This window comes from Ranitomeya variabilis, chromosome 1 (genome assembly GCF_051348905.1).
Source record: "Ranitomeya variabilis isolate aRanVar5 chromosome 1, aRanVar5.hap1, whole genome shotgun sequence".
Taxonomy (NCBI): Eukaryota; Metazoa; Chordata; class Amphibia; order Anura; family Dendrobatidae; genus Ranitomeya; species Ranitomeya variabilis.
This window is the reverse complement of record NC_135232.1, coordinates 1,062,269,642-1,062,286,403: the sequence shown is the minus strand read 5'-3', so window position 1 is coordinate 1,062,286,403 and position 16,762 is coordinate 1,062,269,642. Positions and strand designations below refer to the sequence as shown.

The 16,762-nt window shown below is 37.8% G+C and overlaps 1 protein-coding gene across 1 annotated transcript; it reads right to left on the bottom strand.

The window, feature by feature from the left end:
• Window positions 1–900: 900 nt before the first annotated feature.
• PHOX2B (paired like homeobox 2B) lies at window positions 901–5,287 on the bottom strand. Its single transcript, XM_077279845.1, has 3 exons — window positions 4,330–5,287; window positions 3,363–3,550; window positions 901–2,644 (listed from the first exon to the last, which is right to left on the bottom strand). Exons 1-3 carry the CDS (start codon window positions 4,763–4,765, stop codon window positions 2,192–2,194), a joined length of 1,077 nt encoding a protein of 358 aa, XP_077135960.1. The 5' UTR covers window positions 4,766–5,287; the 3' UTR covers window positions 901–2,191.
• Window positions 5,288–16,762: the final 11,475 nt, after the last annotated feature.

Below are 16,762 nucleotides of genomic sequence, written 5' to 3'. Positions count from 1 at the left end.
AAAGAAACTGTTAACTTTCAGGAATGAAGGACACGTTCCATTAATAGCTGGTGGAATGGACAGTGTATTCTTCAGCTGTGCAGGTATGGGCTAGGTGTGTGTGTAACACTGAATGATGCAGGGTAGGGGGCATCTATACTGCATGGAGGGGATAAGAAGGGCATAATGAGGCAGGGAAGGCTCCCTTATATTACTGTAGAGGGGGCACTTGAAGTGACAGATTTGCACTTGCTGGTAGAGGTCAATGGCTCCTTTCATTTGAATGTATGCAAAGCTTAATTGATGCAAATCTCCTCTGCAAGACAGAGTCCTTGTTACATAAAATACACATTAAAGTCACCCCACATCCCCCACAATTGTCTTCTCACATATCAGTACATAGAATTATCAAATACAATATTATTAATATTTTATTAATATAAAATTATCTCTTTACACAGCTTATGTAAAATCTAAACTGTGTGTGTGTGTGTGTATATATATAGAATTTATATATATGTTATATTTATATAAATATTATTTATAATTATTATTTATTATGCTTTGCTTATAAAGTACTATCAGATTCTGCAGCGCTTTACAGACATCATTATCGTCACCATATATATAAATAAATTGAATTAATGATTGCAAAATTCGAAATGTATAGTGAAAATTTTGAAACTATTAAAATGTATCTAAACTTTTGTGATGCAATACTTTTGTGAAAGGTTTCTTTAGTTATTCAGTAATAAAAAAAAAAAAGAAGAGAATAAAAGTCACAAATGAATTATTAAATGGAAATAATTGATTTTTTCCCCCCAGGAAATATATAATTCCATAATAATAGCAATACTGGTATGAAATGAAAGGAACCATATATATTATGCTTTTTTTTTTTTTTTTGCTTAATTACAAATACAAGGCATTTTATTTGAATTTTCATTTTTTATTATCAACAATCAAATAAATGGCACAATTTTATTTTGAAAAACAAAATGCACATGTAAAAATTGTTCCCTTTTAAATAGGCATTCATAATCACTACATATAAATAAGTGAATCACCCCTGAACATTTAATTGTGGTTAATATGCTCAGGACAGGAAGGGGGGGGGGGGGGAGTAAATAAAAGACAACATGCAGATTCTAAGAACAAAGTAATAATAATGAAAAAAAAGACAAAAACAGGCAAACAGTAAAAAAAAAAAGTGTGAAATCCATTTGAATAATAATAAAAAAAGAAAAAATAAATTAAAACAAAACCTCAACGGATAAAACAAGCGGACAAACAAACAGAGGACCCAGATCTTTTTTTTCTTCGTAGAGACATTGAATAGACTAAAGGATTCCACATCATTTACTTCAACAATTGTCGACATTGTGTACTTATAATAACACCATACAACTGTCACATTATAACACTGCTGGAAAAGACACAGAAACAGAAAGCATCGACATTCAACTAATACCTAGAAGTTTTGTGCCTTTAAAATTAATAATAATAATAATAATAATTAATAATAATAAAAAACCCAAATAATAACTTTTTGAATGTGAAACAATATAATAAATAGAAACTTGTTACACCCAATGCAGAAAGACAAACGCTGCAACACAGTGCAAATTATTCCTGTCAATGTAGTGTCCAGCAAAGAATCTCATGATGTGTGAATGTGCTAAACCAGAAGAAACAGGGTACAAAGCAGTGAAACATAGTGCTAATAATTCATATCTCAGACAAGAAGAAGGGGGATAGGGGGTCTTCGGTGCCTTGGATAACCTTTTTCACTGCCTTAGTGGCCTGTCTGTCCCATTGGCAGTGAAGAAGTTAAATTGTCTATAGAGCTTATAATTGTCCCTTTTGAGATGATTTTTGTGGAGGTCTGGGAGGTCTAGTTAGGGTCTGCTGCTGGGTGCTCAGGCTCTTGGCATCCTCATAATGCCAATTCTAGTAAGGTGGTCGTGCTGAAGCCCTGGTACACAGTCTATGATACTATCTGCTGGAGGCTGCTCTTGTCCTTCCATCCCTGAAGCCAAGTGTCACCTGTGTGATCCAGATGTGGTCCCACCTGCTGCTGTGTGAGATGTCCTGGGCAGGTGTTAGAGGTGGACAGGTGATCATCATCATCATCATCATCATCACTGAGGACAATAACAGCAGGCAGCCACAGACCTTGCAGATCTCAGCACTAGTGCTCATGCTGGAGAGTTCAGAACATGCTCTTCACTAAAGTGGCTTTGGTACTGTTGGGTCTCTGCAGGGAGGATAACACACTGGCGAATGGACCTCCTAAGGAGTCAGGGATAGAGGTGATGGTGCCACCTGGCCCAGTGGCCCAGCCTTGTGCCCCACCAGTGGCCCCTACCACTGCTGCAGACGACAGGCCTCCAGATCCTTGCACTCCACCTTTGATTTGTTCTGTTGGACCAAGAGATCCCTGAGATCCTGTAGGACTGGGGCCACCAATGCAGCTCTGGGTGGGGTTGGGGTTGTTACCTGGGCCCCCAGTGCTGTCAGGGTCTGTGATTTTCGCCTCCTTACTCTCATCATCTCTCGAGGAGTCGGATTTCTTCCCAGAGGATCCGTTCTTGGCTGCGGCAGCTGCAGCTGCTGCTGCTCTTTCCTGCTTCCTAAACTTCGCCCGACGGTTTTGGAACCAGACCTAGGAGTGGGTAATGGTGGATAGATGGGGAACCGGGGAGATGGGGGGCAGGCATGAGAATGGGGTGGTAGGAAACGGAGGAGGTAAGGAAAAAAGCATTGTAAATGATATAGAGAATGATGTAGTATTGGAAGGAAGAGGAAGATGGAGGAAGAGAAATAAAACAATTGTTTAGATTTAATTTATGAATATTAGTTATGATATGTCTATATGTGTCATATAAACACTGCACCTAATAATTATTTTTAATATATGGCTGTATAGAATTCCTGTACTAGATTTAATTTCTGAATATTAATAATAATAATAACATATCCATGATATGTCTATATGTGTCATATAAGCATTGCACCTAATAATTATTTTTAATATATGGCTGCATAGAATACCTGTACTAGATTTCATTTCTGAATAATAATAACATATCCATGATATGTCTATATGTGTCATATAAACATGACACCTAATAATTATTTTTATTATATGAATGTATAGAATACCTGTACTAGATTTCATTTCTGAATATTAATAACATCCATGATAAGTCTATATGTGTCATATAAACATTGCACCTAATAATTATTTTTATTATATGAATGTATAGAATACCTGTACTAGATTTCATTTCTGAATATTAATAACATCCATGATATGTCTATATGTGTCATATAAACATTGCACCTAATAATTATTTTTATTACATGGATGTATAGAATACCTGTACTCTGGCTTCAGTCAGGTCTATCTTCAGAGCCAGCTCTTCTCTGGTGTAAATGTCAGGATAATGGGTTTCAGCAAACACCCTTTCCAGCTCCTTCAGCTGAGCACTGGTGAATGTGGTCCTGATTCTCCTCTGCTTCCTCTTCTCATTGAGACCCCCATGGTCAGTAAACAGCTTGTAAGGAACTGCAAAAGCCAAAAAAAAGAGCAAAAACAAAAAAACATCAAGTTAGAAATAAAAGAAAGCATTAAAAAAATAACAAACAGAACAAAAACATAAATGTATAAATGTACAGAAAAAGACTATAATGCATATTAAAGTAAAGTAGAGAGATGTGCATGTAGATAGAAGGCATTAAGTTGCAAATGAAGTCACCCTATATAATAATATTAGTATGTAATGTGACAGAATAGAGCAGGCTCATAGCAAAAGTCTTCAAAACTAGTGATATAAAAGAGGATTTCATGGTGTCATCTAGTGTCATGCAATGTGGCAGTAAATGTGTGAAATCCTTATAAAGTGGGCAATAATATGGAGGGTGATGGCCAGGTATGAGGAGTGGTGGGCAGCAGCAGCTGCAGCAGAAGTCCAGCAGAGTCCCAGCATTTTAGGACAGTGTCTTCTTGGTGTGATGAGTCTTTCTCTTGGGTTATTTAATTATTTGCTAAGCTTTACGTCTCATCCCAGAGTAAATAAATTATGCCTATCATTTTGGCAGCTTAAGATAATTTTGTTGGCGGTTCGGGTGTGACTACCAGGATAGTGTAACCCTGTAACTGAATTACTCCTCGCCTGCAATCGCTTCTAACGTGATAAATTCTTTCATTTGTGTAAGCAAATTTCGTTTGGTAAATACTAAACACATTTCCATTTTCAAATGTAATCAAGGATTCCTATATACAAGGGGAAAAGACTCCTTGCAAGGATTGGGGTGGGGGAGAAGAAGAGCTTGTAGAAGACCTACCTGCTGCATAAGGACTGCTCTGGTGATCTCTGAGAGTTCCAAGGCTGCAAGATCCTGGGGTGAGGGATGGGCAGCCTGAGGTGGCCCCAAAAGTGGTCCTGATGGGGTTATACTGGAAGCCACTGGCTTGGCTGCAGGAACTGAAGTCAGCATAGGCAGATGCCAGGCTTGAGGTGTCCATGCCAGCCATGCATGACTCATAGGCAGAGGAGTTAAGGTAAGAATATTCCATTTTATACATTGAAAAGGCTCTGGATGGAAGTCTCACCAAGAAGGTAAAGAAAAGACGGAGAGATGAGGGCTGCTGGAGATGACTTGGAGGAGGTGATGTGCTCTGCTCCACGCCTGCCTCAGCACTGGCCTCCTTACTAGCAGCAGAGCCTAGTTTTATGAAAAAGCCTCCTATGAGATGCCTTGCCTGAGGTCTCCAGAGCATAGAGTCCTCATAATAAACTTGGCTCTTTCCACTTGGACAATAGCAGAGCGGTTGGTCTTATTGCTGGCGCTTTTTACATGACAATAACTCATCAGTCTATTGGGCTGGCACTGGGGGGACTTAGCTGTCCAACCTCCCCATCATTGATTCCTGCATCTCTAATTAGAATTTAATAGCACACCATCCTCTCCCTTCTAACCAGCTCCCCTGCCCTTTAATTCAATCACACTCTTTGCAAATAATGAAAGTTGGGTGACGATTCTCCCTGATCCAATTTCCCCCTCTAGCTTTTAACCGATCATATATACCTTTGGCAATAAATTGAGATGCTGGTTTTTTTACTATTTTTTTTTTGCTGTGCCCTTTCTTTTTTTTTTTTTTTTACCCCTTACAGGCTTCATGTCACAGCAAGTATAATGAAAGGGTTACACACTTATCTACACCAGTGCCCAAAACCACAGGCAGTGCCAAGGAGGCAGGGGCACTAAAGGATGCAGCAGCACCTGGTCAAGGCATACTCCCATTGCTGTATCCTGGGTACTGTGGGACTTGCATTCAAGGCCTGCAATATGCACATAGATGGATTAAGAAAATCAAGAATATGGTTAGTGATTCTTTTTTTTTTTTGCATTCCACATATATATAGAGAGAGAGAAAAAGAGAGAGAGGTGCATGATATATATGTGCATATATCTTTATACATATATGTTGCATATAATATATATACACAGTATATATTGTTCAGACATCATCATCATCACTGTCCCCATTGGGGCTCACAATCTAAATTTCCTATCACTATGTCTTTGGAGTGTAGAACAAAAATACGTAAATAAATATTAATGTATATATAAATGTGTATATATTTGTATTTGTATATATATATTAATATATATATATATATATATATGCATATATATGTATGTGCATATATATCTGCACATCATATATATCTGTATATTTTTATATATTTATAACCACTGTATATATATATATATATATATATATATATATATATATATATATATATATATATATATATATATATATATATATTCAGAAAAAAAGAGGCATCTCTCCAGTATTTTAAAAAATACAAAGGGAACTTTAATAGCTCTATCTATCTATCTATCTATCTATCTATCTATCTATCTATCTATCTATCTATCTATCTATCTAGTGTATTTACAATTTCTCACTGCTACACATGTATGTCTATGAATGAGTGTATTATTATTCTCCTTATTCTTATTATTGTTATTATTATATTTTGAGGATGTGTCCCCACAGTGAAGCCCCCTCTCTCCACCAAGGACCTCCTGCCTTAAATTGCAAAGCAAGTGACATTATTACACAGAGATGATCGTTCCCATTCCAATGCCTGGGGTGGATCTTGTGAGGAAGAAAACATTCATTATTCTCTTCATTTCCCCTGCACACAATTTCATTTTGGAGTCATTTGTATCAGTTTGGCAGCATGTTCTGCTCTCACTGTGATGTCTCTGGATCATCCTTTCTTCTCAGGCCACCAGTGGGTGAGGCACCTACAAAGGAAGAGAAAAAAAAATCCTTATAAACAAACTGGGGGTATTTTACATGATCCGAACATGTGGATAATTAGTTCAAGTGCATTCATTACCCCCTGTAACAAGTGCATAATTAAAGTAACACACTCATAAAGGCTTAATGGGGGGATTTAAGTGGTACAGTACTTACCAGCTTAATTCACAGCAAGAGTCAATAGGCAAAAACAAGCACATTAAGATGACACTCTGTAGCTCTCGGGTGTTTTATTGCATTTGATAACATAATGTCTCACAAGAGTCCTTGTCTGAAACAAAGATGCACTTTGGAGTCACAAGGAGCCATAAAGTTAGTAGAGTTTTAGACTGAGAGGTTTATGGCATGGAGCTGAGGATGGAGGAAAGCTTGGCTGGCCACTGCCTGGCACCATGGTGGCAGGGACAGGAGAGGAATAAATGGGGAGAAGGTTTCTCTGACAAATTGCAGGATTCTTCGTGTGCATTAGTTTTCTTTCCTGGTGGCCTGGACAGCAGGGGAGAATGGCTGCAGAGGCATCAGTCTTCTGCCCTCATCCCTGTGTATAGGCCTGCAAAGACTAATGCGAATCCAAACACACTTACTACAGCAATTTATCTTTCTGCATTCTTGTCCTCATGAATATCAATACACATTTTGGTCGGGGAGAGCTTTTCACCTCTGCAGAAACTAATGGGTTTATTTTTCTTCTCTACAAAGAATTGCAAACATTGAGATTTTCTGGAATTTGTAGCCCAGTGTTCTGCTTCCCTGGCTCCGACATTAAATGCGACATGAGTCTATAAACCTGGTCTATGAAGATTACAATTGGCTAATTATATCAGGCTGCAAAGAGAAAATATACTCATTTAATTTTTTTTTAACTCTTAATAAATTCCACTTTTAATTTTAGATGTAATTTGCATATATCAATATTATAAAAAAAACTAAAAGTACACACACACAAACATATTTACCAATGGTTTATATTGTTCAACAGAACAGCATAGTGTATGTGAATGTGAAACATTGTGTGCATTTATTACATTCAGGGCTATTAAATATGCAAAAATACTATCGATCTATATATTATATGCATTATCTAGCTATCTATTATATACATTATCTATCTATCTATCTATCTATCTATCTATCTATCTATCTATCTATCTATCTATCTTATCTGTCTATCTATTATCTATCTATCTATCTATCTATCTATCTATCTATCTATCTATCTATCTATCTATCTATCTATCTATCATCTATCTATATCTATCTATCTATCTATTATCTATCTATCTATCTCGTATCTATCTATCTATCATCTATCTATCCATCTATTATATACATTATCTATCTATCTATCTATCTATCTATCTATCTATCTATCTATCTATCTATCTATCTATCTATCTATCTATCTTATCTGTCTATCTATCTATTATCTATCTATCTATCTATCTATCTATCTATCTATCTATCTATCTATCTATCTATCTATCTATCTATCATCTATCTATATCTATCTATCTATTATCTATCTATCTCGTATCTATCTATCTATCATCTATCTATCCATCTATTATATACATTATCTATCTATCTATCTATCTATCTATCTATCTATCTATCTATCTATCTATCTATATCTTTCTATTATCTATCTATCTATCTATCTATCTATCTATCTATCTATCTATCTATCTATCTATCTATCTATCTATCTGTCTATCTATTATATACATTATCTATCTATTTATTATCTATCATCTATCTATCCGCTTATCTACCTATCTTCTTTGCCTTTTGTGTACACTGTCATTTGTTTTCAAATTCTGCTATTTTAATCTTTATAGCAACTGTAAAATATAAAATATTATTATTATTATCCATTTTTCCCTACCTTTTGGTTGTTGTATAATCTGCCCTTGTTTATAATATCTTGATATATTTCTTGTGCAAAACAAAAATAAATGTGCATTTCAATGTATTTTTCTCTCAAAATATTATTTGCTTATAGCAATTATTAATGCAGTTAAGCAAATGTAATACTAGTAACAACAACAGTATTTTTTATTATTACTACTACAGTGGGTTGCCATAATATTTTTTCTATTAACATTAATTTACTAGATTATTTTACATGCTCACAATGTGTGATGATTGTACTATTTTTTATAGTTACATTTTTTACAGCTTTTATTTAAAATGCACTAGTTGTTATGTTTTATATTTCCAAGTAATTGCTCTGATTATTTTCTCATACCTCCACTTAAAATGGCAAGGTACAATATCTGTAATAAAATATCACTGATCTCAATGACCGTCTCAAACAGCTGTAGAACAATTTATATGGATGATTGCTTCCTTTATTGTATGTATTTTACATAGACATAAACCTGCTTTTATATTCTCAGGTATTGCTATGGGATCCACATGTGTTTTAACAAGGAGACTTCTTCCCTGGGTGTAAAACCAGCAACCAAAGATCTCAATTAGTGATAATCCAGTTACCTTTTCCAGTGTCCACATAATAATATTTATCAGTACAGTAGAGATTGTGGCACAAAACAAAAGTACTCCTATGCTGGGAGTAAAAGCATTTTCACCTTGTGTTGCAGCTGTTGGTCACTAGGTGGCGTTGTTTTCTTGGTCTGTATAGAATGTGTAGAGGTGGCAATAATGACTGAAAATAAACTTTGTTAGTTTTGTTCATGAAAAGTCATATATTTGTAACACTATAAAAATATTTTGAAAATAATAATATTTAATTAAAATATTAATAAATTAACATTTGCTTAGTACCTGATTGCTCTCTTAGATGTAATTTTTCACATTCTTTCTCGTTAAAAAGAATCAATATAATATGTCTTTCTTGTCTTTGCTGGTGCACATAGGAGAAAAACAATACCCGACAGTCTATTTTTTTAGACTCACATAGGCTTAAATGACCCCCATACACAAGCAATGGTTACTGAGGATCTGTATGAGGGTCCTGTGAGGGAACTCTGTGCCATTATATGGTGTTGCTACCTTCTGGGGGAAGCATCGCCACAATATGGCTAGCTATGAAATGTCCCACAATATTTTTTTCTATAATTATACATAAACTGTGATGAAACACCATCAATTTTGGAAAAAATGAAAGACCATTAACTATCAGTAAGCGATATAAAATCAATATATAATAATGCATGTAAAACCAATAGTGACATTTGAGGTCGGGTTCGCCTAAGGCCAGCGCTGCATTGTTTCCAAAAACACTGCATGGAAACTGATGAAGCAACGGATCCAACTGTTTGTAATGGGATATGGGATTTTTCCCACCTGTCTGGTGCATCCATTTTTGCGTTGGATAGGTGCCGACGTGGCAACTTGAGGGCATGATTACATTTTTTTTCATATAAAGTTGAAATTTGATTTCAAACCAGAACCTGGGGGTAAATGTAAAAAACCTTTATAAGGCCGGTTTCACACGTCCTGATATTTCCGATATGGAAAAACAGGTATCGGAGATATTTGTGTCCGTGTGTCTGTGTGTCACATCCGTGTGGCACCCGTGTGCTATCCGTGTGTCCATGTGTACCATCCGTGTGTGATCCGTGTGGATATGTACCAGAGCCAAAGGTTTGTTTCTGAAAATGAAGGGTTAATGCAGTAAATAAATGGTTTGACATGTCAAAGGTGTGACCCATTAGTGATTATGTATTTAAAGTGTGTTCCTGTGGTGCTTCCTGATGAAGGATTCTTGAACTCTGAAACGCGTAGAATAATAAAGCCACATGTACTATTAATTCTGGAATTCTAGTGATTCATCAGCGCAGAAATTTACCACAATTATCCCAATTTGTAAAAAACGTGTCTCAATGACATCTCAGCTTTGGCTTGTGTGTTAGTAGACCTTTAGCGTAACAAATATGTCAAGGTCTAGACACCTGGCTAGTAAAGAAACAATTTGTTTCAATGTTAACCCTATAACTTTAAAAACGCACATGGACAGCACACGGATGGCATCTGTGTACCGCACTTGTTTACTCGGCACTTGTTTATATGGACCCATTGACTTGTATGGGTACGTGTGATCCGTGCAGCTGCACAAAACGGACATGTCGACGTGTAGGGCACACGGACACACGGTCCGTGAGAAAACACAGATATGTGCACAGACCCATTCATTTTACTGGGTCTACGTGTGTTAGTATCTCCAGTACGTGTGAAAGCTGTCATCACACGTACCGAACACACTGATGTGTGAAAGCGGCCTAATAGTAGATGCATTTTTGCATCCATTTTCCCATCTGTTGCATTGCATCAGGATTAAAAACTGATCTTGATGCAACAGATTGATGTTAACCCGGCCTGACCCATGCGGTGACCGCTACCTGGGACTTTAAGGCCACATTCACACGTTGAGTATTTGCTGATGTTTTTTTACCTCAGTATTTGTAAGCCTAAACCAGGAGTGGGTGATAAATCCAGAAGTGGTGACGTGTTTCTGTTATACTTTACCTCTGACTGCTCCTCTCCTGATTTTGGCTTGGGCCTCTTTCACACTTCCATCGGGACGCTCCCGTCCTGCTGCGTCGCCGAGACGTGTGTCAAAACGTATGTGACGGGTGCGCTGGGCCCGTGTTTCTGACGGACCCGTCAAGGCTATGTGCACCTGTTGTGTATGTGTCCCGGCAGCTAGCGTTCCTAGTAATACATTGCGAAATCTCACGAGAAGTCTCTCTCTCTCAGAAATTTATACTTGAAATTCAGCCCGGGACTCATGCGACACATCCATCAGAACACTGGATGCGTTGCACACGTTTTCCTCTTATTTTGCAACGTCCGTCGATACATCGGTTCACTGCACTCTGACGCAGGACGACCGACGGAAATGTGAAAGAAGCCTTACACATACTGAGGTAAAATACTGACCAAATACTGGATGTGTGAACGGGGCCTATTAGGATACAGATGATGGAATTATTACTGGTGCCTTAAAAGTTGCTGCAGGTATTTTCTCTATAAATCATGACCAGTTGGGTTTACTTGAGGCCTAGAGAGGAAAGTCCTGATCTTGTTCTTGTATGTGATTAGTTTATGGCTTCTCTACTAAGATCTGCTCTACTACCTGGAAATCTCCCCCTTTTTGCATAAAATACAGAAAACCTTTTTTTTTTTACTGACATTTCACCCCACTCCTTCCCATTAGATTTGCACCGGTCCTCCTTCTATCTGTAGCTTTTAACCTTTTTGCTATGGTCCGGTGTGCACATGTGCTGCGGACTTCATCTCCCCCTTTGTAATGTCCGTAGGTTTGTTTTTCTGTGTGAAATCCATTGTTAGCGTCTGAAATCGCCTGGAAGGATGAAAGCTGAGGAAGGCTCATTGCAGCCTGACAGATCCCAGCCCACTGTTTTGTCAGAGTTGTGCTTTCTACATGTGAGCCCCGCACTAAAACTTGTACCAAATGGTTAATTTGATTATTCAAACTATAGGCCAACTGCTTCACCAGCCTTCCACCACGCGTCTGGAAGGGAAAAGAAACCATCTCTGAGGAATAATCTAATAAAACTCAAGTGTGGAAAAAAAGGCCTCTGATTTCCAAGCGGCACAAATAGAATTAGAGCTTTAGAATTCGCTATCCAAAATAGGGCCTTTGTGCGCTCCGCAGAACCACATTTATCTAGCGGGAGCCCATGGACAGGTTCTCGGCTTGTTCGTCACGTCTATACATGCAAACGCAGGGCAAATAAAATTATGTGGGGATGCCATCTATCAAGGGACTACGTAGTATGGCGGCTCACCCCGCAACAAAGGGCGTCCGTTGTGATGAATATATCGGATAAGATGCCAATCTCCATAATGCCTCAATAAATTAATTTCTATTGAGTATTTCAAATAGTTCTGTATTCATTGATTAGACTGTGGATTTCTAGGAAGATATCTTTTCTGTTCAGCTCAATAATATAGATTTTCTTTCCTTAAGTTATATAGGAATCCTATAGATAAAGGGGCTCAGTTTTATCCCATATGGTTCTTCATTCAGATATCTAGCAAATTTGCTTAAATTTGTATGAGAAGTTTACTATGCACACACTAGTAGGAAGAATATGCATATTAAAGCCTGTTTTCTTCATCTTTCTATACATCTATATATGTATGTATCTATGTATATATCTGTGTATCCAGGGGCGTAACTACAACAGGTGCAGGGGTTGCAATCGCACCCGGGCCCTGGAGCCTAGGGGGCCCTAAAATTCCCTTTGGCTTATATAAAAAGACTATTTCTATTAAAGATTTAAAATATTTGGGGGCCCCGTTGGAGCTTTCGCATCGGGGCCCATGAGTTTCAAGTTACGCCAGTGTGTGTATCTATATATATTATGTTTCTGTCTGTATATCTATACATGTATCTATATATATATCTGTCTATGTATATATATATCTATGTACTGTATATATCTGTCTATGAATATACAGTATATATATATATATCTATGTATATATCTGTCTATGAATCTATATATGTACTGTATCTATGTATGTGTCTATGTATATATCTGTCTATGTATCTATATCTGTATCTATGTAAAAATATACATATCATTATATATCTATGTACAGTGGCATGCAAAAGTTTATGCACCCCTGGTCAAAAGCACCGTTATTGTGAACAGTTAAGCAAGTTGAAAATGAAATTATGTCTAAACGTGTTTAGTTAAAGATGTCACATTTCCTTTGTATTTTAGGAAAAAATATATATTATAATTTTTTACATTTTAAAAATTACAAAAAGGAAAATGGGCACATATAAAAGTATGGGCACCATTGGAGATTTGTGTACTTAGATAACTTTGTCGAAGGTTTGAGACCTTAATTAACCTGTAAGGGTTATGGTTTGTTCACTATAATTGTTTGGAAAGGTCAGGTGATGCAAATTTTCCAGCTTTATAAAAGCCCAGTCTCCTCTAACTTTTGTGCCAAAAAAACAGCAGCCATGGTTCTTCTAAGGAGCTACATAGCACTCCGAAAATGAAAATGGTGGAGGCCCACAAAGCAATTAAGAAATGGCAGTTAATAGGAACAGTGGAGTTCAAGATAACGTCTGGAAGACAAAGCAAAATTTCAGTGAGAGCTGCTCATAAGATTGCTAAAGATGCAAATTAGAAGTCCCACTTGACTACAAAAGACCTTCAGAAAGATTTAGCAGACTCTGGAGTTGTGGTACATTGTTCTACTGTTCGGAGACACATGCACAAATATGACCTTCATGGAAGGCTCTTGAGAAGAAAATGTCTCCTACGTCATCACCATAAAATTCAGAGTCAAGAGTATGCAAAAGAACATCTAAAAAAGCCTGGTGCATTTTGGAAACAAGTCCTGTGACCGATGACGTAAAAACAGGACTCTTTGTCCACAATGATCAAAGGTATGTGTGGAGAAAAAATGGCACAGAATTTCAGGAAAAAACATCTCGCCAACCACTAAGCATGGCAGTGGGTCAATCATGCTTTGTGGTTGTGTTACAGCCAATGGCGGGGGGAAACATTTCATGGATAGAGGGAAGAATGAATTCAATGAAATTTCAACAAATTCTTGATGCAAACATAACACCATCTGTAAAAAAGCTGAAGTTGAAAAAGAGGATGGCTTCTACAAATGGATAGCGATCCTAAACACAGGTCAAAATCTACAATAGAAGACCTCAAAAGGTGTAAGCTGAAGGTTTTACAATGGCCTCACAGTCCTCTGATCTGAACATCATTGAAAATCTGTGGATAGACCTCAAAATAGCAGTGTAAGCAAGACGACCCAGGAATCTAAGGCCATGTGCACACGTTCAGGATTTTTCGCGTTTTTTTTCGCTTTTTTTTTGCTATAAAAACGTGATAAAAACGCGAAAAAAACGCTAACCTATGACTCCTACAGTGTATTCCGCATTTTTTGTGCAAATGTTGCGATTTTTTCCGTGAAAAAATCGCATCGCGGAAAAAAAAGCAACATGTTCATTAAAATGCGGAATTGCAGGGGATTCCGCACACCTATGAGTCCATTGATCTGCTTACTTCCCGCACGGGGCTGTGCACACCATGCGGGAAGTAAGCAGATCAAGTGCGGTTGGTACCCAGGGTGGAAGAGAGGAGACTCTCCTCCACGGACTGGGCACCATATAAGTGGTAAAAAAAAAAGAATTAAAATAAAAAATAGTGATATACTCACCTTCGATGTCTTCCCGCCTCTCAGGTGCATGCTGCCGCTTCGGTTCCTGTAGCTGGTGTGCGGTGAAGGACCTGCGATGACGTCACGGTCCTGTGATTGGTCGAGACCGGTCATGTGACCGCTCACGTGACCGCGACGTCATGGAAGGTCCTGCGCGCACACACCATCGATACGGAACGGACGCCGCTGAGGTCTGCAGGTGAGTATAAGCATTTTTTTTATTTTTATTATTTTTAAACATTCTATCTTTTACTATAGATGCTGCATAAGCAGCATCTATAGTAAAAAGTTGGTCACACTTGTCAAACAGTATGTTTGACAAGTGTGACCAACCTGTCAGTCAGTTTTCCAAGCGATGCTACAGATCGCTTGGAAAACTTTAGCATTCTGCAAGCTAATTACGCTTGCAGAATGCTAAAAAAAACGCGAAAAAAACGGAAAAAAAAATGCAAAAAAAAAAAATGTGGATTTCTTGCAGAAAATTTCCGGTTTTCTTCAGGAAATTTCTGCAAGAAATCCGGACGTGTGCACATACCCTGACAGATCTGGAAGAATTTTCCAAGGAAGAATGGATAAAAGTCCCCCAAACAAGAACTGAAAGATTCTTGTCTGGCTACAAAAAGTGTTTACAAGCTGTGATACTTTCAAAAGAGGGTGCTACTAGGTACTAATCATGCAGGGTGTCCACTTTTTTTTTGCAACAGCCCATTTTCCTTTTTGTAATTTTTAAAATGTATAAGATGAAAATATATATATTTTTAAGTAAAATTCCAACGAAATGTGTAAACTTTAGCTTTAGGCCTTTTAGAGATCATTTCATCCTCAACTTGCTTAACTGTTCACAATAACAGTAATTTTGACCAGGGGTGCCCAAACTTTTACATGCCACTGTATGTATATATATGTCTATTTAATTATCTATCTATCTATCTATCTATCTATCTATCTATCTATCTATCTATCTAGTGTTGAGAAAGGTCCTCAATTGGACTGAAACATTGCCATTACTATGGGACATTAAATGTTTAAAATTTTATATTTTGGGAGTGTTGCCTTCATTTTTGTATGTACAGTACAGACCAAAAGTTTGGACACACCTTCTCATTTAAAGATTTTTCTGCATTTTCATGACTATGAAAATTGTACATTCACACTGAAGGCATCAAAATTATGAATTAACACATGTGGAATTATATACTTAACAAAAAAGTGTGAAACAACTGAAATTATGTCTTATATTCTAGGTTCTTCAAAGTAGCCACCTTTTGCTTTGATGACTGCTTTGCACACTCTTGGCATTCCCTTGATGAGCTTCAAGAGGTAGTCACCGGGAATGGTTTTCCAACAATTTTGAAGGAGTTCCCAGAGATGCTTAGCACTTGTTGGCCCTTTTGCCTTCACTTCTGCGGTCCAGCTCACCCCAAACCATCTCGATTGGGTTCAGGCCTGGTGACTGTGGAGGCCAGGTCCTCTGGTGTAGCACCCCATCACTCTCCTTCTTGTACACAGCCTGGAGGTGTGTTTGGGGTCATTGTCCTGTTGAAAAATAAATGATGGTCCAACTAAACGCAAACCGGATGGAATAGCATGCCGCTGCAAGATGCTGTGGTAGCCATGCTGGTTCAGTATGCTTTCAATTTTGAATAAATCCCCAACAGTGTTACCAGCAAAGCACCCCCACACCTTCAGACCTCCTCCTCCATGCTTCATGGTGGGAAGCAGGCATGTAGAGTCCATCCGTTCACCTTTTCTGCATCGCACAAAGACACGGTGGTTGGAACCAAAGATCTCAAATTTGGACTCATCAGACCAAAGCACAGATTTCCACTGGTCTAATGTCCATTCCTTGTGTTCTTTAGCCCAAACAAGTCTCTTCTGCTTGTTGCTTGTCCTTAGCAGTGGTTTCCTAGCAGCTATTTTACCATGAAGGCCTGCTGCACAAAGTCTCCTCTTAACAGTTGGCATTGACCTGGTCTCTAATCTGAGCTGCTGTTAACCTGCGATTTCTGAGGCTGGTGACTTGGATAAACTTATGCTCAGAAGCAGAGATGACTCTTGGTCTTCCTTTCCTGGGGCGGTCCTCATGTTTGCCAGTTTCTTTGTAGCGCTTGATGGTTTTTGCCGCTGCACTTGGGGACACTTTCAAAGTTTGCCCAATTCTTCGGACTGACTGTTCTTTATTTCTTAATGTAATGATGGCCACTCGTTTTTCTTTACTTAGCTGCTTTTTTCTTGCCATAATAC